The sequence below is a fragment of the Physeter macrocephalus genome, chromosome 18 (genome assembly GCF_002837175.3).
Source record: "Physeter macrocephalus isolate SW-GA chromosome 18, ASM283717v5, whole genome shotgun sequence".
In the NCBI taxonomy this organism is placed as follows: Eukaryota; Metazoa; Chordata; class Mammalia; order Artiodactyla; family Physeteridae; genus Physeter; species Physeter macrocephalus.
Window position 1 is genome coordinate 65,435,664 of NC_041231.1, and position 24,767 is coordinate 65,460,430.

A 24,767-nucleotide genomic window follows, 5' to 3' on the forward strand; every position below is an offset into this window, starting at 1 on the left:
GGCTCACGGGCCCAGCCACTCCGTGGCATGTGGGATCCTCCCGGACCGGGGCACGAACCCATGTCCCCTGCATCGACAGGCGGACTCTTAACCACTGCGCCACCAGGGAAGCCCTTCAGCACTTCTTAAATGCTGCTTTTCATTTTGAGTAACTGTTTATATTATGACTCTCTCTTGCCTCCTCATCTAGACAGAAACTCTTTGATAAAAGAGATCATGTCTTGAAGTATTATATTTTTATTACAATGCTTAGCACAATGCTTTGAACATCATAAGCAGTCATCAAATACTTAATTGAATATAGCAGTTTACAATTTTCCAGTCTCCTCCATTTTAAAAAAAGTTTGTCTAACAGTACTTGAATCATCCCACATGTACATTTCCTCTAGTTTTCACTCCTGTCTGGTTTCCTATGTATCGCGTAGCTCTTTGAGTTTCAGATATAAGGTGGACTTAGGTTGGCAGAGAGGGCAACTAACCTGGCTTATGCAGGCTAAGCCTTTTGCCTGCCTTTCTTGAGTGCCTGGAGAACACCCCAAATTGATCACAGTGTTCTTTTTTTTCTGCTACATTTCAATGCAGCCTCTGCAGCCTTTGTAACACAGTGCTTCAGGCAGCCTGGATCCCTGGATCAGAGCTGGCACTCCTTAGGCTAGTCTTAGTGGTCAGATGTTGATAGTGTGTTTTTAAGGCTGTTTAAGTGGAAAGGATTGGGACTGGGTGGAAAGGAAGAAAACATGGAGCTGGTCCTCTCCGTCAGGCTTAAAGCCCTGCAAATCCACAGAATGACCTCTGGCCAGATTGTGTTAGACGTGAATGTTACAATCTGCAGATACAGACCTTCTCTGCCATCTTCTCGTTGTAGGATGTTGAAGTCAAATGGATTGAATACCAGAATATGGTCAACTACCTCATCCAGTGGATCAGACACCATGTGACCACTATGTCCGAGAGAACATTTCCTAATAATCCTGTAGAACTCAAGGTCTGTGTCCCTATAGAAGTTAAGTAGGATTGAGTTTACTATTAAACTTTTAAATAATGCTGAAATGGTTCTATCATTTCAGAAATTGAAGAAAAATTGCCCTTGGCAAGGTACAATCATCAGGCAAATTACTTATTTATTCATCTCCTATTGTACAGAGAAAATGGAAGTCAACATTAATAATTAAAAGAAATAGTGACAACATCTTAAAGAAATTTATAGTCCCTTTGGTTTGAATTGTTGAGAGTTTTAAGGTTTAATTTGGGAAGGTTTCTGGAAGTGACGTTACCAGATTCTTTTTGGTGCCTGGGAGATGCCTGGAGCCAGCAGATGGCTGGGGCACGAGGGGGGCGGGAGCTTGTGCAATGCGACCGTGGCAGGGCCTGTGCCTGTGGTCACATCCTCTTAAAAATCGGCCTCAGAGGCTCCTGTGGTACGGCAAGAGGTACATACCATCTTTCACCATGAATTCAAAAATACATACCTGACTCCCAGAGTAAATGAGTTCCTGGTTTAGTAGTACATTTACTACTACTTAAGAACCTGGGTCCATCTCTTTGAGCAGAGACATTATAGAAATATTAAAAGATAGTACAGATATAGAAACTTATTGAAAATAAGTTGTCTCATTTTGTACATTGGGATTTGTCATAGCAAAGTAGTGTACTTTATTTCAAGAAATAGGTAATGCGAATATGAACAACAAAGTCTAATTCCTTGAATTGCAGACTTTGTTTTCTGGATCAGACTAGCATTGCAAAAAACGGTCCTAACCCAGGGTGGGCCCTGTTAACGTTAGTAATTGTGTCCATGAGTCTATACAGAACATCTGTGGAATAGCTTTTATTCACGTTGCCACGGGGATCTTGTCCTTGGCACAAAGTTCCTTGGTGTGTGTCGATGTGATGCTGTTTAAGTTCTCTCTGAAGCTGTTTGTGTGATGTCTCCCTCTGTGGCTGGAACCTCTCCCGGCAGGAAAGCTTTCCTCCCCCTTCTATCAGCATGTCTACTGTGAACAGTGGGTACCCCATGATGGCATTCCGTGCTTATTCACCTATGGACATCCTGAAACGGTGCATTTTGAGTTTAACCCAGTTTTCAGATTTCAAGTTCCACTTATTTCCAGATGGATTCCTTTTGTCCAGACATTTGAGTAAATTCTTGCTGGCTTCTGATTAATGCAGATTCTTAAATTATTAAAGAAGTTCGAGTGACTACACAGATTACTGACTGGTGCCTGGGATAGGATGTGATACAGGAAAAAAATATATTGTGGGGAAATACCAAATAATTTTATTAGCTAGCAAAACATTAAGTGGAATCCTTTAAAGAAACGTGTCTGCCTGCCTGAATGTTTGCAGGGACTTGTTTTAAAGCAGCATGAATTAGGATGAAATAATTAGCATACACTTATTAAATGTGGAGACGTTTTATCAACATAATTTTTATATGGTCCTTGTTAATAAATATAATTTTTATATGGTCCTTGTTAATAAATATAATAAAACTATTTAAGAGATTCCCAAGTTAATATCTATAAATTAGATAGTAATTTAAGTATATGGTTCAAACTTTTATAATAATAGCAGCAACCAATAGCATCTGTCTTCATTTACTTATAAGATCTGCTTAGGGCTTCCCTGGTGGCACAGTGGTTGAGAATCTACCTGCTAATGCAGGGGACACGGGTTCGATCCCTGGTCTGGGAGGATCCCACATGCCGCGGAGCAACTAGGCCCGTGAGCCACAACTACTGAGCGTGCGTGTCTGGAGCCTGTGCTCCGCAACAAGAGAGGCCGCGATAGTGAGAGGGCCGCGCACCGCGATGAAGAGTGGCCCCCGCTTGCCACAACTGGAGAAAGCCCTCGCACAGAAACGAAGACCCAACACAGCAAAAATTTAAAAATAATAGTAATAATAATAAAAGATCTGCTTAATTTGGTCAATGGGACATTGAGACGAAATTTTAGTCCTATCTATCTGATGAGAATTCTGTTTTCAAGGATAGACCATGAAATAGAGAATGCTCCCCACCCCTTTTTATGGGAATTGCATCAGATGATTTTTCCAAAAACTAAAAGCTAAAGTACAGCATTTGGAAAGTGGATCTTTTAAAGTATGTATCTTCTTGTTTGGATAAAGAGAGAGTGTCAGTAGAGCCGCAGTAGATACTGCTGTGGTTTTCACTATCCAGATGGCTGGGTAGCCTATGTTGAATCAGGGCTCATAGCCATAATTACACCCTCCTCAGATCCCATGCAGCCTGGTTCCCGACTGGCTGGGAATCAGCAGCGTCCTTGAGTGTCTGTTTTATAAAGGAATGCCACCGAGGGCACGCGACAGAGTAAATAGCGTTTGAAGTGGTGACATTATGTGATAATGAAAACAAGTCTTTGAAGTTTGGCCCTTCATTGCTTTTCCCTTTCTTTTTAGGCACTTTATAATCAGTATTTACAGTTTAAAGAAACAGAAATTCCACCAAAGGAGACAGAAAAATCAAAAATTAAACGCCTGTATAAATTATTAGAGGTAAGCAGAAATTTCCTTTGTATTGTCAAATGTAATCTTTTAAAAAAATTTTATTGAAGTATACTTGATTTACAATGTTGTGTTAATTTCTGTTGTACCGCAAAGTGATTCAGTTATACATATGTGTATATTCTTTTTCATATTCTTTTCCATTATGGTTTATCACAGCATAATAAATATAGTTCCCTGTGCTATTATACAGTAGGACCTTGTTGTTTATCCATCTTATATATAATAGTTTGTGTCTGCTAACCCCAAACTCCCAATCCATCCCTCCCTCACCCCCCTTCCACCTTGGCAACCACAAGTCTGTTCTCTATGTCTGTGAGTCTGTTTCTATTCCATAAAGTTCATTTGTGTCATATTTTAGACACCACATATAAGTGGTATCATAAGATATCCAATGTTATCTTTAATAATCTACCTTGATGTAAGAAACATAATTTTTTACATCTTTGCTTCACATTAACTTTTTTGTTGTTGTTTTCTCTAGATTTGGATAGAATTTGGACGCATCAAACTCCTTCAAGGTTATCATCCCAATGACATAGAAAAGGAGTGGGGAAAGCTCATCATTGCCATGCTTGAGAGGGAGAAGGCTCTTCGTCCCGAAGTGGAAAGGTGAGTGGGGATGTCCTCTGCCCTGGGTGTCCAGTGGGAGGGGTCAGCCTGTGTCGTGGAAAGAACTTAAGCGTTGGAGACCAACATTTACCTTTTTCATTCCCTTGGCTGTGTGACCTTGAGTAAGTCACTGAGCCTTTCTGAGTCTCCATTTTCTTATCTAGAAACTCTTCCAAGAGGTTTGAGGAGGAATCAGTGAAGTAGTGTTTGAAGAGAGCCTAGGCTGGTGTGTGAAATCTCATCTCATATGATGGTTACAGTTTTAAAGCCAATCAGGATGACCCGTGAGAATTTCTCCAACTGACTTTTAAGTCGCCAGGGCCTGGATCCAGAAGTTCATCCATACATAACATAGACTAACCATGAACTTATCTTGTTTTTTGTTGTATTTTTGGCTACAGCCCTCTTTCTACGGGGCAGTGAACCCTCTATTTGAAGGGCAGTGAGGCCACAGAGAACACTTAGTAAATGCTGGCTCAAGTTCCCTCTCTGCTCTTTTGCCTTGAAAACATCACTGACCTTCATCCTTTCTCTCCCTCTACACCCAGCTGCCGGGGAAGGTCCTGCTTGGTCTTCAGGACACATTTGTTGGATGGATGTGTCTCTGGGATAGTCCTTATATCCCAGCCTGACTTGTGGTGTGTGGGGCTTGTGTGGCCTGAGTCCATGGGGCTGGCCTTACAGCCTGGGGACCGGTGGCCAGGCCAGGCATCGCCCTCAGGCCCGACTGGCCCCACGTCACCTCGCTACTGCAGTGCGGTCATGCCGTCTACCTCTCAGGAGCTCTGACTTGCCAAGGTCCCAGCCTCCCCCATTTATGAGATCTCTGTACTGTTTGATCCTTTGGCTGGGAAGTCTGTTTCATCCCCTCTTTACTCCTCATCTTTCTCAGATCTCGGCTTCAATGTAATTTCCTCCAGAAACTTTCCACAGTCTCCCGGGTTGGTTCAGACGTCTTGGTGATAACCCTCCTGTTTATATGGATTGCTTCTTCATAGCCCTCATCTCCATTGTAATTTTGTATTTGTGTCTGTGATTGGTTAAGGGCTGCCCATTCTACAGTTGTGAGCTCTAGTAACGTGGAGACAAATTCCTGTTTTTGTAGTTCCTTGTGTCGCCAACACTTAACACCCTGCCTGCTATCAGTATCCTGATGCCCTCTGCGCCCCCTCGTAACTTCCACATGGAAGAAATATAAACTAATGTGTTGAAGATACAGGGGCAGGTCTAACTTGTCAGGCCTTTATTAAATCACTGATGACACTCTTGTTAAAGCAGCATATTCTATCTACATAACTGGATCATTAGAACCATAACAAGCTCGAAATACCCAGGAGGGACCTTTTATGGAGGAGATAATTCTGGGTGGTTCAGATGGGATGCTCAGCTTCTCATCGGAAAGAATGGAAAAGGATGCCACAGAAAGAGTACGCAGTAGATTTTAGTCGACAGAATAGCGGCTGGATTTTAATATACGTTAATGAAAGAATGCTATGGTTTTAAGAGTTCGAGGTCTAGGAGCCAGTCAATCCTGGATGAGTTACTAGCTCAGTGTACAAGCCATGTAATCTTAGATTCAGTAACCTCGCTAAGCTTCAGTTTCTTCATTTGTAAACAGGATGTAATAGTACCTACTGCATTTGGTGGTTCTGAGTATGTCTGTGAAATGATTAGTTACTTTCCTGGCATGTAACAGTTGCTTCAGAAATGTTAGGTGATGGATGCTATTGCTATTTGTGCTTTTCTTTTTACTAGCTATATCTGACATGGCACTCTCAAATTTCCTTTCCTTGCCTTCTGAAAAGAACAGTATCTACCTCTAGGTGGAGAGGCAACAGTTTGGCCTTGCAGTGTTAGGGATAGGAAAATATTTAGGAGCTTGGCTGATTCAATGCCTTCATTTTTCTTGATGCAACAAGGTTTTTTTTGGCATTAACTCTGTATTGCAAAATAATAGCTGTGCAGCATGGGAGTGTGTAAAGAACAGACGCGAAAGAGCCAATGATCTTAGGCCAGGTAATAACCTATAGAAAGGAAAAATAAGCACAGACAAATTAAATTTGCAAGCATTGCACTGATATTCTTCTTAACACTTTGGCTTTTAAAAATGTAAAGTATCTTTAGTACGATTAGACCTAACATTCCTGGGAGCGCATCCTGTAAAGAAAGGTAAATGGACAGTTTTCCAGTTAATTTAACCTAATCAACAAACACTATGGTGGTTAAAAAGGAAAAGTACTTTGCTTCTCATCAAACTCATTTGTTTATAGGTGCTTGTAAGTATCAGTTTTTAACCCTGTGTTGTTCAGTACAGACCTGGCCTTTTCCAAAAAGCTGTGATCAGGGTCTGATCGACTATTTCTGTTCTTTTAGCTGATGATTTGCCGGAATAACCTTTTCTAATCGTACCTGGGCTCCTGGGAGGCATCAGAGTTGTTTCTGAGGCAGTTGCAAGTGGATGACTCTTGGTGAAAATATTTGGCAAGTCTTCTCCAGTGACGCCCCAGTCAGCCTGCCTTGCCCATACTTGTAGGGTTTTAGTGCAAGCTACAAAAGGCAGACCTCAGCTAGTAAACCCATGGCTCTAGGCGAGATTCTAATGAATAGCTATCAGTGTATTATTTGCTGTGTGTTGAATATGCACGTTGGAGCATATTTAAGGAGCCATTAAAAGCTGTACCATTCAGCTGCCACTCTTCACCGTTAGAAGTAGCACTTTTTGTAGACCTTCTACTTTTGAGTCTACTTTTAATGGTGGAGGAAAGAACATCATTGCAAGGATAAGAATGCACAGCAGTAGTTACAGTTACCGTAGCAGTGATTCTGTGTTTAGTAACAGGACTAGCACACGAACCAGTCTTGATTCAAATGAAAATTTCCTCTCAGTTCATTGTGGTCCAACGCTGATCAATTCCTGCATTAGCTTTGGCAATGAATCCTTTGATGGGCACAGGTATGGAGTCATTGGTGTGGGATTGTGTTTTCTCTTTTGGTGGGCTGCATTTTTCAGGGATGGCCAACTCTATGACTTTAGAGGGGGAGGCTTTATTTTATTTCGTTCCTTCTTTTAGGTTGGACATGTTGCAGCAGATTGCCAGCCGAGTTCAGAGGGGCAGTGTCATTTGCGAAGACAAACTGATGCTTGCCCGAAATGCTCTCCAGTCTGTAAGTTCATTTCAGGAGCTGTTGGGATTTCAGTAGATGGGTCAGTGTGTTCGGATGAACTGAAACTTTGCATAACATTGGGTAGATTGGTCTACTGAAACAAAGTTTGTTAAAGATTATGATTACTTTGCTTTCTTGAGGGAAAACATGTTTTTGAAGCAAAAGGGAAAACAGAGAAAATCCAAGTAGCTTCTGTTCTAATACTTCGAGTTTTATATTTGAGGCTAGTTTTGAAACTTGTTTAATTAATTAATTAATTAATGTAGAATTAATATTGAGTTCTTTTAAAAATACAGGATTCTAAAAGATTAGAATCGGGGGTGCAGTTTCAGAATGAAGCAGAAATTGCCGGGTATGTCCTTGAATGTGAGAACCTTTTACGCCAGCATGTAATTGATGTACAGATTCTTATTGATGGAAAATACTACCAGGCAGACCAGTTGGTACAGAGGTAAGAGTGCTTGTTAGTCAGCCCTGTCCTTCTGGGTGACTGTTTCATGGCACCTGCATTAAGAATGTAGAGTGTGACAATTTTATGAAATATTTCTTCAGCTCTTTTTTGTTGAAAATGTGTGTCCTGTTAATTCTGTCATATTTGTGTGTGTTTAGTAGGTTTTGTTCTTCAAAGATAAGTAATAGAAAAAAATTTTATGATACATATAATATTTAATGCTGTAGTAACTAACATACAGTTGAAATATTCATGTGTGATATTTGAAAAAGGGACAGTATGAGAAAATTATCTTTTAAGTCAGCATTTCAGTTTTCTGTTTATCTTATCATGAAAATGTTCCTAATAAAGTATTGGAAGAAATATATGTGCATAAACGTCTGTATCTCTGAGAAGTAGGTTTGGGAGTAGGAATGGAACCTTTCAGGTTGAATGCTATATATATTATATATGTAAATATCTAAATACATAAGATATATAAAGCAAAAATTATAAATGATGCTTTGACCCAGTAAGTCCACTTTTAGGAATCTATAGTAATTCGAAATATAGGAAATATTTAAATAAATATAGGAAAAAAAGCCTTTGTTCATGTCAGAAATATTTTATAGTAACAAAAATTTGGAATCCTACATGTCAAGTTGTCGGAGAATGATCATATTATAGTGTAGTAATTGTGTTCATTATAAATTATAGTTATAAAAATCATGATAATATGCAGAGTACTTATAGTACAACATTCATTGAAAAAAATTGTGATGCAAACTTTTATCAATATGATTACAATGATATTTTAAAATAGACTTTATTTGAGCCGTTTAGGTTTATAGAAAAATTGAGTGGAAAGTCCAGAGTTCCCATATCCATCCTCAAAGCCCCTTCTCCTGTTAGTAACATCTTGCACTAGTGTGATGCATTTGTTACAGCTGATGAGCCAATATTGATACATTATTGTTAATTAAAGTCCCTAGTTTGCATTAGAGTTCACTCTTTGAGAAAAATGCCTCTTCTATTATAGCTTATCCCTTTTGATTTTCTTTTCAGGGTTGCAAAACTGCGCGATGACATCCTGGCCTTAAGGAATGAATGTTCCTCAGTGTACAGCAAAGGCCGCGTGCTGACAGCGGAGCAGACGAAGCTCATGATATCAGGAATCACTCAGAGTTTAAACTCAGGGTTTGCACAGACCTTAAACGCCAGTCTGAACTCAGGGCTGACCCAGGGTCTAACGCCTTCCCTGACCCCGTCCAGCGTGACCTCAGGCCTGTCGTCAGGGCTGACTTCCCGCCTGACCCCATCTGTCACTCCTGCGTATACACCTGGCTTCCCATCAGGATTAGTTCCAAATTTCAGCTCAGGAGTGGAGACAAATTCCCTGCAAACTCTGAAGCTGATGCAGATCCGAAAACCCCTTCTCAAGTCGTCTCTACTGGATCAGAATTTAACAGAAGAGGAAATCAACATGAAATTTGTTCAGGATCTTTTGAATTGGGTTGATGAGATGCAGGTAAAAATATTTACTTTACCTGAATTTCAGGCTTTATTGCTACCAGTTTCTTTTTCAAACCTTATATCTTTCTATTTAAAGGTGCAGCTGGACCGCACTGAATGGGGATCAGATTTGCCAAGTGTTGAAAGCCATTTAGAAAATCATAAAAATGTTCACCAAGCTATTGAAGAATTTGAATCTAGCCTCAAAGAAGCTAAGATTAGTGAGGTATGTGAATTTGAAATCTGTATGTATTTCATCCCAGCTTCTGTTTTTCTCTTTCTATAAAGACCCTGTTGTAACAGGGTAAACGATACATTGCTTGTGAATTAGAATTCCTTACGATTCCTAACCTTGCTGTCTTTTTATCCCATGTTATAGATCCAGATGACGGCACCTCTTAAACTAACTTATGCAGAAAAGTTGCACAGATTAGAAAATCAGTATGCAAAACTCTTGGTAAGTTTTTTTAACTTTCTGTTCCCCTTACCTCTATGTGGCAAAGACACGATTCTTACAATGATTCTCCTTGTAAAGAACACATCCAGGAATCAGGAACGGCACCTTGATACGCTCCACAATTTTGTAACTCGTGCAACTAATGAGCTTATTTGGTTGAATGAAAAAGAAGAGGAGGAAGTTGCTTATGACTGGAGTGAAAGAAATACCAACATAGCCCGGAAAAAAGATTACCATGCTGTGAGTATGACTTTTGTAACTGGATGTTAAAAATACATTTCAGGTTTTATCATTTTCTAACATATTTCTTGCTTGTTTCTTTAAATTAGGAATTAATGAGAGAACTTGATCAAAAGGAAGAAAATATTAAAGCAGTTCAGGAGATAGCAGAGCAGCTGCTTCTGGAAAATCACCCAGCCCGATTAACCATTGAGGTAAGTCAGAAAGTATAATAGTCACAGTGGAATACAGACATTTGATTATTACCCTTCAGGTTCTTCTATTGTTGATAAATTGAAAAATGCAAACTATCAAACTTCTATTATAACCTGAATCAAAAAGAATGTTTCTGACAGATCATACTGATTTGCCTTCAGTTCTGCTGAAGTGTGTCACCCACTCATCACTTCCAATAAAGGTAATTTGTCAACCCCTGTGGCCAAAGAGATGTAGTACAGTAACTGTGAAGGACCTTGACTTGACAGGCTTTGAGGTTGATATTTCTTCCTAACCATATGACACTGCCCCAGGGACATAACCTTGCTCAGTCCCATTCACCTACCTAAAATGGGGGAAATTGCTTCTAACCCATAGAGTTGTGTGAGAAGAAGAAGAACGTACTCTTACTATTTAGTTCAGTTCTTGGTACACAGTAGGTTCTCAAGAAGTACTAGTTATTATTATTTAATTTACTAATTGTATTCATGATCTGGTTTTGTGAGGTGTGTCCTCAGGGTGTAACACACACATTTCAGACCCAGAAGGGGAGGGTTGACCTAGGGTTTATCAGGCTGCCCGTGGGGTGGCGGTGGGGTGGGGTGTGTTTACTTTTGGGGCCTGATATCTACTGGTTAGAGCTAGTGACTGGCTGAATGTGCAGGGAGTGATGTAAGAGGGCGAGAAGGAGGTAACGTGGACAGATGTGTATTTCCAGAGGAAGAAAAATGAAGCTATGCTTACAATGGGACACGCAATTGAAGAAAGGAATCTGAGAGTCTTTGTTCACTGAAATAAGTCTTCGTGACACAAAAGATTCATAAAATTCTAGGCCTCACTTGGTGGTCTTGGGAATATTATAGGTGACCTTTCATATAAAAACGTGATTTTCATCCCCAGGAAATGCTGCATAGGGTTGTTAAAGACACAGAAGGTAGGGTGGCACTAGGGAAAGGAAATTAGAATCATGAAGGGTCTGGATATACTTTTCTATGATGATCAACTAAAAGTGGGATAGATATTCTTTGGAGTAGGGAGATGAAAGCTGTTAGGAAATACGATTGTAGGTTGAGAATTTTGATGGGAATAGAAAATGTGGATGTGAACCTGATTACTTTTAGGTAGAGCTCTTAGTCTAATTAACTGAAAATCTCTGGAACAATAGAATTAAGCCGTAGTCGTCCTTATGATTCCATGGGCCCATCCAATGTCTTGTGGGCAATGGATAATAGTTAATTATTAACTATTTTATATTTTATGTGAAAAAGAAACCAATAATCTGACCATGCACGATGTGTCTTTTATAGCCAGTTTACTCAAGTAGCTTAATTGGAGGGAGCAGGTAATGTGATCAGGATGTGTTGCCAGATTTCCAGTGCTGCCTTATGCATTCCACCCAGAAAGCTGCCTGGACAGAGCTCAGCAGGAGTGTTTTTTCCAGGAGGAAGGACAGCCTTACGTAAGACAGTCATTAGAGCATCAAGGGCGCCCTCTTCTGGAAGCCAATGAACTGAACCTTAAATATTAAAGTGTGTTTCATGTTTTCTAGTAAGTAGGTGTCTTTTCTACAATATTTTTGCTCTCAGGAAAGAGACACCAAGTGGTAAATAAAAATTCAAGTAAAAACGTATGAAATAAAAATTCCTAGTATTATCTTTTCTTTTTTTAAATTTTTGGCCGTTTTGGGTCTTCGTTGCCGCACGTCAGCATTCTCTAGTTGTGGTGAGCGAGGGCTACTCTTCTCTTGTTGCCGAGCACGGGCTCCAGGCACGTGGGCTTCAGTAGTTGTGGCACATGGGCTCAGTAGTTGTGGCTCGTGGGCTCTAGAGCACAGGCTCAGTAGTTGTGGCGCACAGGCTTAGTTGCTCCGCGGCATGTGGGATCTTCCCCGACCAGGGCTCGAACCCGTGTCCCCTGCATTGGCAGGCAGATTCTTAACCACTGTGCCACCAGGGAAGTCCCCCTAGTATTATCTTGAATGTAATTCCAGAATTACACTAATAAGGGATTGCTTATGCCCTTTTCCACCCTCCCCAAACAGTCCCGGTAAAAACAAATAAATCACCCCCACCCCTGCCAAGAGCTTCCAGACTAGTTTTGGAAGCAAAGACAGAGAAAACTACAGACCATGTATTTTTGTGTCAGGAGGGATATTTTATGATACAGTAATAGAAAAATTCAGAAAAAAGAAAGATGAAGGAAAATGTCATGAAGGAGGCATATCTGAAGATGGCATATAGGCAAGTGTTGGCTGGTGGAGGGTTGGTTTTCTAAAAAGCTGGGATAGCTTGCATCCATTTCTAATATTAAAGAGGTTTTCAAGGAAAAACAGCCAGAGCTAGCTTTTTCCATATATTTTAAGAAAAAAATGTCAAGAAGCTAAAAATTGGAAAGAAAGTGACTGGACTGATTGAAAAATTTATATTTAAACTTTTAGGGCTGGCTTTGTACAACTGGGAACTCGTAGTTTAGAGGGACATTTGACTACCCCAATTTTTCAAGTCTTACTCTGTTAAAGAATTCTCATCATCTATGTAGAAACTAGAGTCTTTTATCCTTGAGAAGTAAGTTGTGTGTCTTACTGTCCAGACGGCAACAGTGGCTATGTTTTACCTGTCAGGCCTACCGAGCGGCGATGCAGACGCAGTGGAGCTGGATCCTGCAGCTCTGCCAGTGCGTAGAGAAGCACATAAAGGAGAACAGTGCTTATTTCGAGGTATGGAGGCAGAATCACCACGTTGATCGATGGTATTGAAGTTTTGGCTGAGTTACAGAAAACATTTCCATAATGTACTGTTAAGATGCATGTATGTGGTGTTCAGGGGAAAGAAACCAGAATGTTTTCTTTGTAGGGTATAGGGATATATGTTCTTCAGGGTAAATGGAAGCATTCTAGTAAGGAAGAAATACTTTAAAAACCGCTTAAAATTTCAGAAAATCTTAATTTTGTCCATGCTTCTCTTATTAAGGAACTATTTCATTACAGAGAGCTTTCTTTCTGTTCTTCAGAAGTTTTAAAATATTCTTGGAATTTCACCCCCGATTAATAGCTGTTTGGACCCTAAAGTGAAATAGAAGTCCAGTCAAAATAATATCAAGCCAAAACCACAGTATAGAGAGAAATTTTGTTATATATATATGTATATATTATTTTTCATGTTCTTTTCCATTATGGTTTATCACAGGATACTGGATATAGTTCCCTGTGCTGTACAGTAGGACCTTGTTATTTATCCATCCTATATATACTGGTTTGCATCTTCTAATCCTAAACTTGCAATCCATCCATCCCTCCCCCACATTCCCTCCCCTTTGGCAGCCACCAGTCTGATCTCTATAGACATAAACTTTGGATGGACAGTTAGAATTCATTATCATCATCCAAGTTCAAGAAGTGGTGTTTGGTTAAAGGAATGATTTTGGCTAAGTTGTCTTGTGATCTTATTCTGTTCCCATATAGGAGGGGTCCACACAGGGCTCTGGTACTCAAACCTGACAACTCTGGGCTTTGCTGACATTGCATACACTTTAACTGCCAGTTTTCATCTTTCCTTAGTTTTTCAATGATGCCAAAGAAGCCACGGATTACTTGAGGAATCTAAGAGACGCCATTCAGCGGAAGTACAGCTGTGACAGGTCCAGCAGCATTCACAAGCTGGAGGACCTCGTTCAGGAATCAATGGTATGAACAGGAAAACCTGCAAGTTTCATCAGTGATGTATAGTGAGGACTAGATTAGTGCTTTATTATATTTTCTATGTGCAGAACTTCATGTTTTATTGGTACTCTTGATATTTCTGCCTCAATCAAGCATTTAAACATTCAGTTTTAGTGTTTTTTGGTAACAAATACAACAAAAGTGTTTTTCATGTGATTGCCTCAATATTTTAAAATGCTTTCACTGTGTTCTGTGTGTCTGTGTTTAGTCATTCATTCCATAAATACTTGTTAGCATTTCTGTATCCCAGACACTATTTTAGGTGCTGGGGATAGAACAGTGAACAAAACAGACAAGAATCCTGCTCATATGCTGGGGATGGGGCTCAATAAACATGATAAATTAGTAAAATATACGTAGTTTGTTAGATAGTGGTAAATGTGAAGGAGGAAAGAAACAACCAAACAAAACAAGGGAAGAGAGGTATCAGCGGGGGTGGGGAGGGATTGAAAGCTTAGACCAGGTGGTCAGGGAAGATTCTTCTGGTGAAGTTCGTTTAGGCAAAGCCCTAAAAGAACAGAGTGCACACGTTTTTTACTTTTAAAATCCATCTGAGTTATTCCCTAGGAAGAGAAAGAAGAGCTTTTGCAGTATAAAAGCACAGTCGCAAGCCTGATGGGGAGAGCAAAAACAATCATTCAGCTGAAGCCAAGAAATCCTGACTGTCCACTCAAAACTTCTATTCCGATCAAAGCCATCTGTGACTACAGACAAATTGAGGTACTTTAACTCCTAGAAACAGACCAGATTCTGGCATTATTCATATATTTTAAAACTGAGGTCATATTGCTCATTAGTGGTAAAGTTTTCCACCTCAAAAATACAAAAAAAATCCCAAGATTGGATATGGAAAAAGATGAGTACCACAGTGACCTCATCTTGTTATTCTGTTCTTCTTTTAAAACCAGATAACCATTTTCAAAGATGATGAATGTGTTTTGGCGAACAACTCTCATCGTGCTAAGTGGAAGGTCATCAGCCCCACTGGGAACGAAGCCATGGTCCCGTCTGTGTGCTTCAGTGTCCCTCCTCCAAATAAAGAGGCGGTCGACTTTGCAAACAGGTTTGTGCACACTAGCTCCAGATGTAGGCCTGGCTGTGGAATTCTCTGAAGGTTAAAGAAACAATCAGTGCTTTGACAAAGCTCATAGGATCAGGAGGACCTAGAACTAGGAAACCTAGTATATGTCACAAACACAAAGAAAAATTGTAGCTTGTGTTCAGAGGGAGTGGAAAGGCTGAATCTGAGTTTTCTTTCATATATTTCAGAATCGAGCAGCAGTATCAGAACGTCCTGACCCTTTGGCATGAGTCTCACATAAACATGAAGAGTGTGGTCTCCTGGCACTATCTCATCAATGAAATTGACAGAATCCGAGCTAGCAGTGTGGCTTCAGTAAGTATAAATCTACACATCCACCTAACCTGTCCAAAGATTTGGGGCCCCTTGTCATGAGGGGTGGGTTTTGTATTTTCTCTGGGGTAAGATGGAGTCGAGCAGATCCATGATAATAGTCATTCATTCAATGAATATCTGTCCTACGCCTGCTGTATACGAGGCATTTTCTAAGAACTGGGGGATCTGGAAATCCCATACTTCATTCAGGGTTTACATTTTCATTGGGAGACACGGTATAGTGTTTGCGCATATAGAGATGGGTGTAGTTTGATTTCATTTATTAAATTTTATAGTCTTGTTTTTTCTCGTCTTTTAAAACCTAAGATTGTAAATGAAGAAAAAATTAATTTCCAGTGGTTTTCTATTTATGACTATTAACATAAACTCATGTCCCATGAGACCCACTTGAGATCTGTCCTTTTGAAATTTTACTCTTAGTACTATAATGGATCACTGGTCTTCCTTAGATAAAGACAATGTTACCTGGTGAACATCAGCAAGTTCTGAGTAATCTACAGTCTCGTTTTGAAGATTTTCTCGAAGATAGCCAGGAATCCCAAATATTTTCAGGTTCAGATATAACACAACTGGAAAAGGAGGTTAATGTGTGTAAGCAGTATTATCAAGAACTTCTTAAATCTGCAGAAAGAGGTAAAGCATGGGAATCCTTGCCTTTTTCTCCCCATGGGTGTTTAGTCCAGGCTATTTTCTGCTATCAATGGGAATCTCAATCTTAGGTATATTTTGTCACTCCACCTGTAATAGGTAGAAACAATTATTGGAACATTAAATGCATGTTTGAGGTAGGAAGATTCAAGGAGGGATTCAGTTATTTCCCAATGATGAATTAATAAGAAGATGTCAACCAAGTCGTATGACAGTGAATTCTTAGTCTATCTACTTTTAAACATTTTCACTGTTTTGCAATGTAATGTTCAGAATGATGATCTTTTAGTTTCAGAAAAGTTTCAATTATTTTTCCATGTACCAAACTTGGATTTTTTAAAGACTTCTTAGAGCAGTTTTAGATTCACAGCAAAACTGAGAGCAAAGGGCAGAGAGTTCCTATAACCAAACCTGAATTTTATACAGGGGTTGAAGGAAAAGATTTTGTCATGTTAACTTTTGTTAAATATAAATTTTAGGGCTTCCCTGGTGGCGCAGTGGTTGGGAGTCCCCCTGCCGGTGCGGGGGACGCAGGTTCATGCCCTGGTCCGGGGGGATCCCACGTGCCGCAGAGTGGCTGGGCCCGTGAGCCATGGCCGCTGGGCCTGTGCGTCCAGAGCCTGTGGTCTGTGGCGGGAGAGGCCACAACAGTGAGAGGCCCGTGTACCGCAAAAAATAAAAATAAAAATAAAATAAAATAAATTTTATTCCAAACACTTGATATATCTTAGAGACAAAAAAAACTTAGTAGTAATACTCTATTTAAAAAATTTTTAAACATTAACATAATCTTTACCTTTCATTTTAAAGGATTTTAATTTAGTTTTTATTACTAATCTGCTACTAATATAATTCACATTTTTGTGAACACAAAACAGAGCAATATATTACTTTCCTTAGACATCATAAATCAGATATTGCTACTTTAAGTGGCATTGGGGAAATTTTACTAAAGCTTCGTAAACTGTAATGTCCATGATTTCAAGGTTTATATCCTTGGGGTGGATTTGTGGTGATAACTGGTAACATTAGTTTGACTAGCTGTGTTTCAGTAGTAGTAAAACTGCCATGTTAAATCATGAACGAGAACATCCAAAAGATAGAAAATGAGGTATTTTCTAAACATTACATTTATTTTCACAGAGGAGCAAGAGGAATCAGCTTATAATCTCTACATCTCTGAAGTCCGAAACCTCAGGCTTCGGCTTGAGAGCTGTGAAGACCGTCTTATCAGACAGATCCGCACCCCCCTGGAGAGAGACGACCTTCAGGAAAGCGTATTCAGGATCTCAGAGCAGGAGGTGAGGCTGAGAAGCGCGTGGGGACAAGATTAGCACAGATTACTATCTTAATGACCTTTACTGTCGACTCTGCGACCTCTCGCACGCTCCCTTTGCCAGGGGTCACTTGGTGAGGTCTGCCTATGTACTTAACGCTGATGGCAGACGAGGATTCTGTAATTCAGTTCCGTCTCTCACTTGGGTAAACACAGGAACACGTACTTTCTCACCCATTTTTGTGGAGGCTGCGAGGGCTTCTCACAGTTTCTCACCTGCTCAATGCACGAGCACTGAATTAGATGTTTGGGCCCGAAGAGATGGACAGTGAGGGAATGATTGATTATGAAACTTGACTGCTTTGGCTTCATTTCTTTGATAAAGAAAAAGTAGAGTATGTAAATGTTTTGCAACTAGAGATGATCATACTAAGTGAAGTAAATCAGAAAAAGACAAATACTGTATGTTATCACTTATATGTGGAATCTAAAATACGACACAAATGAACATATCTACAAAACAGAACCAGACTCACAGACATAGAGAACAGACTTGTGGTTGCCAAAGGGAATTGGGGTGGGGGAGGGAAGTACTGGGAGTTTGGGATTAGCAGATGCAAACTATTATATATAGAATGGATAAACAACAAGGTCCTACTGTATAGCACAGGGAACTATATTCAATATCCTGTGATAAACCATGATGGAAAAGAATATGAACAAAATGTATGTATGTGTTTAACTGAATCACTTGGCTGTACAGCAGAAATTAACACAACATTGTAAATCAACTACACTTCAATTAAGAAAAAAGAATATGTACATGTTTAAGTCAAGGGTCATAATGGGAAATGTGTATTTTTAAAGTGTTTGAAGAAAGAGACACCATCTGGAGTGATGGCCTAATCCTTATGTTTGTTCTCTGTTGTGTAGAAACTGAAGAAAGAGCTGGAGCGACTTAAAGGCGATTTGGCCACAATCACGAGTAAATGCGACGACTTTTTCAGTCAAGCAGCCGCCTCTTCCACGGCTCCCACCTTGAGATCCGAGCTCAGCGTGGTCGTCCAGAGCATGAACCACGTCTATTCCATGTCCTCCACCTACATAGAGAAGTATGGAACCACTGCCTTAATAGAAATCATCTACACTGGCTTCATAAAAGTGCCACTTATATATATAGGCTGTTTAGCCAAAAATGTTCATTTTTAAGAATACAAAATTTTTTTCTTAATAACAAATGTATTAAATATTTCTATGGACTTATGGTGCATCTTCATGCTGAAAGAGAATGTGAGTCAGAGACTAGAGCATTAATGATCTTCCCACATGTTACCTATAGTTTTGGTAGCTCAGCTGTTATAGCCTATAGGACTTTCCTCCCAGGCTTGGTCTAAATTAGGTTTGAAAGAAGCCTCTCTGCTGTTGGAATCTCCTGCTGAAGACCACTGTGGGGGCAGAGCATGGGTTCTGTTAGAAGACAGTTAGCGGGATGTTAATCCTTTTTAGAAAATTTTATTGAAGTATAGTTGATTTACAGTGTTGTGTTATTTACTGTTATTTACTGCCGAGTCACTGCTACAGCAAAGTCGTTCAGTTATACACATATATACATTCTTTTTCATATTCTTTTCCATTGTGGTTTATCCCAGGATATTGAATGTAGTTCCCTGTGCTCTACAGTAGGACCTTGTTGTTTATCCATTCACTATATAACAGTTTGTATTAAATATTTCTATGGACTTATGGTGCATCTTCATGCTGAAAGAGAATGTGAGTCAGAGACTAGAGCATTAATGATCTTCCCACATGTTACCTATAGTTTTGGTAGCTCAGCTGTTATAGCCTATAGGACTTTCCTCCCAGGCTTGGTCTAAATTAGGTTTGAAAGAAGCCTCTCTGCTGTTGGAATCTCCTGCTGAAGACCACTGTGGGGGCAGAGCATGGGTTCTGTTAGAAGACAGTTAGCGGGATGTTAATCCTTTTTAGAAAATTTTATTGAAGTATAGTTGATTTACAGTGTTGTGTTATTTACTGTTATTTACTGCCGAGTCACTGCTACAGCAAAGTCGTTCAGTTATACACATATATACATTCTTTTTCATATTCTTTTCCATTGTGGTTTATCCCAGGATATTGAATGTAGTTCCCTGTGCTCTACAGTAGGACCTTGTTGTTTATCCATTCACTATATAACAGTTTGCATCTGCTAACCCCAAACTCCCACTCCATCCCTCCCCTAACCCCCTCCCCCTTGGCAACCACAAGTCTGATCTCTATGTTTGTGAGTCTGGTTCTGTTTCGTAGATAAGTTCATTTGTGTCATATTTTAGATTCCACATATAGGTGATATCATACGGCATTTGTCTTTCTCTGTCTGACTTACTTAGTGGGATGTTAATCTTGTAATAAAAGTGTCAGTGTCTCGGGATGAAGAACATGCTGCACTATGCACCCTCATGGTGCTTTGGGACTGTATTGCGGGAAAATAATCGCTTACCAAAAGGGGGTGTTGTTGAATTCTCTTTTTCAGGTTGAAAATTGTCAACTTGGTGTTAAAAAACACTCATGCTGCAGAAGCCCTTGTAAAATTCTATGAAACTAAACTGTGTGAAGAGGAAGCAGTTACAGCTGACAAGAATAACATTGAGAATCTAATGAGTACTTTAAAGGTATGCATTTCACTGCTGGCTATTTTTTAAGATTATCCTTTAAAAGTATTTCTCTAGCACTTGGCCCAGGTCTTCAGACATCAAGCATTAAATATCTGAACTTGAGTACATTTCTGTCCATTCCATGTCCTGTCTCTGTAGTGCCATGGCTTACTGTAAATAGTGTGTTCATTCATTTTTAATTTGAGGTGAGTTTTTTTCATTTGAAGTTTGGATCTTTTTGACGGTAGGTTTTTATAGTCCGTTCATGTTGGCAGCAAGAGGAGTTGAAGCTAAAAAGTAAATTATTGGTAACAGATTCTGTTGTGGAAAGAGGCCGTTATTTTAAGAAATCAAGGAGGTGAGTAGAGTAGTTAATCTAAGAAGGAAGAAGGCTGATAGTTATACTCTTCTGTTTCTCTTCTTGCATTTATAAAGCCCTGAGTAAAGATATTGTAAAACAATTGTGAAAAGTTTTCTCAGTGATTTTTTTAATGCATGTGTTCATTTTTAAACAATGAGATCAGTATATATTTAAAAAACAAACAATGAAAAAGACTTACCAAGGTAGCAGACTTGCTTATGAAATATATTTTATTTTACTGATATGCAAATTTTGTTGGACTGAACTAAAACTGTTGGTTTTTTTAGGTCAAAGTACAGTCAAATATTGGCAATTTTATAAGGTTCAAGCTAATGTAATATTTTGTATATGAAAGATATACTTTCCATTGTCTGATTTTATAGCAGTCATTTGTAAATGAATTGTAAAATTAGGTAAATAATGTGTTCACACAATGAGCAGTTGATTCATTTTTGTAACTTTATAAATTGATGTATTTTAGCAATGGAGATCTGAAGTGGATGAAAAGAGAGAGGTCTTCCATGCACTGGAGGATGAGCTACAGAGAGCAAAGACCATCAGTGATGAGATGTTTAAAACCTACAAAGAGCGTGACCTTGACTTTGACTGGCACAAAGAAAAAGCAGATCAGTTGGTTGAGAGGTGGCAGAATGTTCATGCTCAGATTGACAACAGGTTAGTACCCTTTTCATTCAGTTTTAGCTCAGATTTAATCTCTGTATTCTGGGTAAAGTCTAAATGTATTAGGCTTTTTACTTCCATATGTAATTCATTCCATAGAGTTAATTTCCATATGTAGTTAATTGTGTTAATTGCAAGAGCTCTGTCCGATTACATTTCTTTTTTATAGGGTGGCCTTTAGTAAAATATTTAACTTCCAAGTAAGTTATTTTTCCGTTCTGTGTTATTACAACTGTTGATGTACTCTGGCATTTATATAGTTAATCTACTTGCCTTTTCTGAAGGAAAAAAACAATGTAGTTCTCTAATTATTACCACTGATAATATCAAAATAACCATGACTTAGTAAGAGGAGGGTGGGTCATGCATTTCCTAGGGCTGGGAAACGTAAAGAAACTGAAATGTCCTAATGCTCATTTTAATCAAAGATATAAGAAAGTCAAAATCATTTGCCCACTGACTGAAATAAAAAAGTGAAAAGAAATGGGATGGTTTTGGGGGCTCATCTTAAAAGAAATGGAATAGTGTTCCTTCTCATTCATTTTTTATGTTTTTATTAATGCGACTAAAATGCTTTTATTATATAGTGCCATTTGTGAGAAATAAATTATGTTTAAATATTTAGTATCTAATCTCTAAAATACATGATCTGTAGGTTTAATATAGTGATTTTAAAATCATAGACACTGGGGTGTTTAATCACAGCTCCTAGAAAGTACCCTCTGAGTCCATGTTGAACCATTCATTGCTCCCATGTCATTTTTTCAGAAGTGATCTGCCATTGCTGCAGACTTTGGGTCTTCAAGACTTGCTGATTGATAATTATTATGGTTAACTTTCCAGTTTTCCTGCTTTTTAGCTTTAGTCTCTCGGGCTTGTCCCTAGAATAATCAGTACCGATAAATTGCGCAAGTCCTGGAGAAAAAGAATTTGTATTCAACCCAAGGCAGTGTAGGTGCCCTTGGAGATGGGCCTGGGATGCTGTAGCCTTGAATTCTCGACACACCCCTATTGTTGTGCTTAGTGCATCTTAGGACAGTAATACTTTGTCCCTCCCTTTTTTTCTACACCTTCCACCTTCCTATTGGTTACTCTTGGAAAACGTGACTACTCCTTTGTTAACCTCTTAGGTTACGGGACTTGGAAGGCATTGGGAAGTCGCTGAAGTATTACAGAGATACCTATCACCCTTTAGATGACTGGATCCAGCAAGTTGAAACTACTCAGAGAAAGATTCAGGAAAACCAGCCTGAAAACAGTAAAACTCTAGCCACACAATTGAATCAGCAGAAGGTGTGTAAACACAGTTCCTTGTGCTAGGGTTGTGTCTGCATTTGGTCACTCAGACCTTGACCTTCCTTTCTCTTGTTAGTATGATAAGTCAGCAACTATTTCAAGGAAAGCAGGGAATAAATCACAAATGTTAAAAATTTGCACTCAAACCTACATCCATCCCTTATTTTGATTTAAGAAAGTTGCATGTTGGGACAGTTCAAGTTTCTAATGATGATTTAATCGTAGGTATGGAAATCTCTTTGGTACTTTGCTGGCTGCAATAGTTTCGTGGGATCCTAAATTTTAAAAAAAATGGTTAGTCATAGAAAATTAAACAGCCACATGTGACCAAGAGTTAAATGCTTTGAGATTTTTGTTCCATCTTGAGGGGCCAGTAATTTCTAGCTCTCTTTAGATCAGGATTAGGTGGGGGCTAAGGGTTTCAAGTCTACTTGTGGATAACTTCCATGGAGTTTAGTAATTTCTGCTTTGGAAGCCTCATGAGAGGGTGTCACATAGTGACTTAATCTTGAAAGCTTGGACTTTACCCATGAGGCAGATGACATTAAGTGCAGTGGGGTAGAGGGAATTCCCTGGCAATCCAGTGGTTAGGACTTGGTGCTTTCACTGCCGAGGGCACAGGTTCAACCCCTGGTTGGGAAACTAAGATCCCACAAGCCATGTGGTGCAACCAAATAAATAAATAAATAAATAAATAAATAAATAAATAAAGGCTATAATTTTTTTAAAAAGTGCAGTGGGGTAGAGAGCTGTAGTCTTAAGTGATGTGGATATTTCTTAGTGCCTGAGATCTCAAGTTGTTGGATAGCTTAGGGTTCCTTGTCCTTTTTCTCCTAACCTGTGTGTGCTTATAGATGCTCGTGTCTGAAATAGAAATGAAACAGAGCAAAATGGATGAGTGTCAGAAATACGCAGAACAGTACTCCACTGCGGTGAAGGTGAGAAGACCAGTTCCTTGCATCAGATTTCATGTTCAGATATTCAGGGAGGTGCTTCTATGGTGCACCTTTAAAGCCTTTGCAGGTCATTCAATCTGTGTTAAAAAGTGAAACAGAGAATCTTCACTCTTTGTCACTTATCTGTTAATTCTTTATGAAAGTGTGAGTCACATGACGACCCCTGGTTCTTTCATTCTCTCTCTGTGTCACACACGTGCACAGCCTGGCCACACCCCCATGTGCACCAGAATAAAATGTAGCTCTATAATCCGCCTCTTACCACTTTGCTTCCCCCCTCCCCTCCTTGCTGGAGTGTTCCATGCAAATATTGCTGGAGTACTCCATGGAAGTATTGCTGGAATATTCCATGGAAGAACGTCTACCTTGTGCTCTAAGTCACCCACCACACCTCAGCTTCACCCATCGGATCTGCAGTCCCATTTCCTAACTAGAGGAGAGGGAGGCTGAAAATAACTGGCACACTGTCCCTATATGTCTCCATGAACTCCTAAAGAGACTTCTTAGGAACTTTCCTGGCCACTCTAAATATTTCTGATTTTTATTACCACCTTGGAAACATGTCAGGATTGGATTGATTCTTGAAAATGTAGTTTTGCAATATTTTCTTGACTTATTCAGTGAAAGTAGATGCCCTTTCTCTGCGTCAAATCACTATAGAATGAAGGGTTAGTGCTTTGCTTTAATTAATCTTACCATTTCCTTTATACAGGACTACGAATTACAAACAATGACCTACCGGGCTATGGTGGATTCACAACAAAAGTCTCCAGTGAAACGCCGGAGAATGCAGAGCTCGGCAGACCTCGTCATTCAAGAGGTGATACCCGTCCAGAGATGGGGAGGGTGTAAAAGAGAGAAGCAACACTTTAGCAATTTTACATTTATACATTTGTATTGTGGTAAAATGTCCATAATAGAAAATTCACCATTTTAGCCATTTTTAAGCATACAATTCAGTGGTGTTCAGTACATTCGTAATGTTGTACAACCTTGAACACAATCCATTTCCAGAACATTCCATCATCCCAAACAGATGCTGTCTACCTATAACAATGCATCTTATTAAGGGGTTTAAAAAACCTTTGAAAATCTTCATTCAAGATGAATGAATTGCAGAGAATAATAAATGTGTATCATGATTAAATTTAGAAGAGGATTGTCATCACTGTGGTTTACACAGCAGTAATCTCTTTCCTACTCGGTTATCATTGCTGGGGAGTCGTGAACTTCCCTGTCCCAAAAACTAGTTAATATTTTAATTATTACTCAGTGTTCATTCATTTAGGGCAACTGGAGATTCTGTTTTTTTATTTTTCCTTACTTGCAGTTCATGGACCTGAGGACCCGATATACGGCTCTGGTCACCCTCATGACACAATATATTAAATTTGCTGGGGACTCATTGAAGCGTCTGGAGGAGGAGGAGGTAACCATTAACCATGGGCAGGTTACTGAAAAGGAGCCACAAGACGGTTTCATGATAAACTCACGTGGTTGAGAACTGATGTATAAGTGATTAATTATAAAATTACAGTGAAAAACAGTAGAGGCCTAGGATTTTTTGGTTTGTTATTAAGATTCTCTCGAACTGAAAAACATTACAAAAAAAAAGGAACGATCTTTTTG

The 24,767-nt window shown here is 39.3% G+C and overlaps 1 protein-coding gene across 6 annotated transcripts in view; it reads left to right on the forward strand.

Moving 5' to 3' along the window:
* DST (dystonin) overlaps positions 1-24,767 on the forward strand; it is a 512,931-nt gene that overhangs the window by 326,881 nt on the left and 161,283 nt on the right. For 4 of the 6 annotated variants that reach the window (XM_055079784.1, XM_055079785.1, XM_024121802.2 and 1 more), the window contains 24 exons: positions 866-985; positions 3,419-3,514; positions 4,008-4,135; positions 7,207-7,300; positions 7,597-7,751; positions 8,796-9,258; positions 9,340-9,468; positions 9,622-9,699; positions 9,778-9,939; positions 10,029-10,133; positions 12,755-12,850; positions 13,691-13,816; positions 14,420-14,572; positions 14,761-14,915; positions 15,122-15,248; positions 15,719-15,902; positions 17,061-17,218; positions 18,127-18,305; positions 19,724-19,862; positions 20,687-20,880; positions 22,017-22,179; positions 23,037-23,120; positions 23,851-23,958; positions 24,469-24,567. In XM_055079784.1, coding sequence (XP_054935759.1) covers positions 866-985; positions 3,419-3,514; positions 4,008-4,135; positions 7,207-7,300; positions 7,597-7,751; positions 8,796-9,258; positions 9,340-9,468; positions 9,622-9,699; positions 9,778-9,939; positions 10,029-10,133; positions 12,755-12,850; positions 13,691-13,816; positions 14,420-14,572; positions 14,761-14,915; positions 15,122-15,248; positions 15,719-15,902; positions 17,061-17,218; positions 18,127-18,305; positions 19,724-19,862; positions 20,687-20,880; positions 22,017-22,179; positions 23,037-23,120; positions 23,851-23,958; positions 24,469-24,567 — 3,495 coding nt within the window. Of the gene's footprint in view, positions 1-865; positions 986-3,418; positions 3,515-4,007; positions 4,136-6,713; positions 7,089-7,206; positions 7,301-7,596; positions 7,752-8,795; positions 9,259-9,339; positions 9,469-9,621; positions 9,700-9,777; positions 9,940-10,028; positions 10,134-12,754; positions 12,851-13,690; positions 13,817-14,419; positions 14,573-14,760; positions 14,916-15,121; positions 15,249-15,718; positions 15,903-17,060; positions 17,219-18,126; positions 18,306-19,723; positions 19,863-20,686; positions 20,881-22,016; positions 22,180-23,036; positions 23,121-23,850; positions 23,959-24,468; positions 24,568-24,767 lie in introns of those variants that run through there. The other 2 variants (XM_007107821.4, XM_007107818.4) reach the window with 2 other exon arrangements.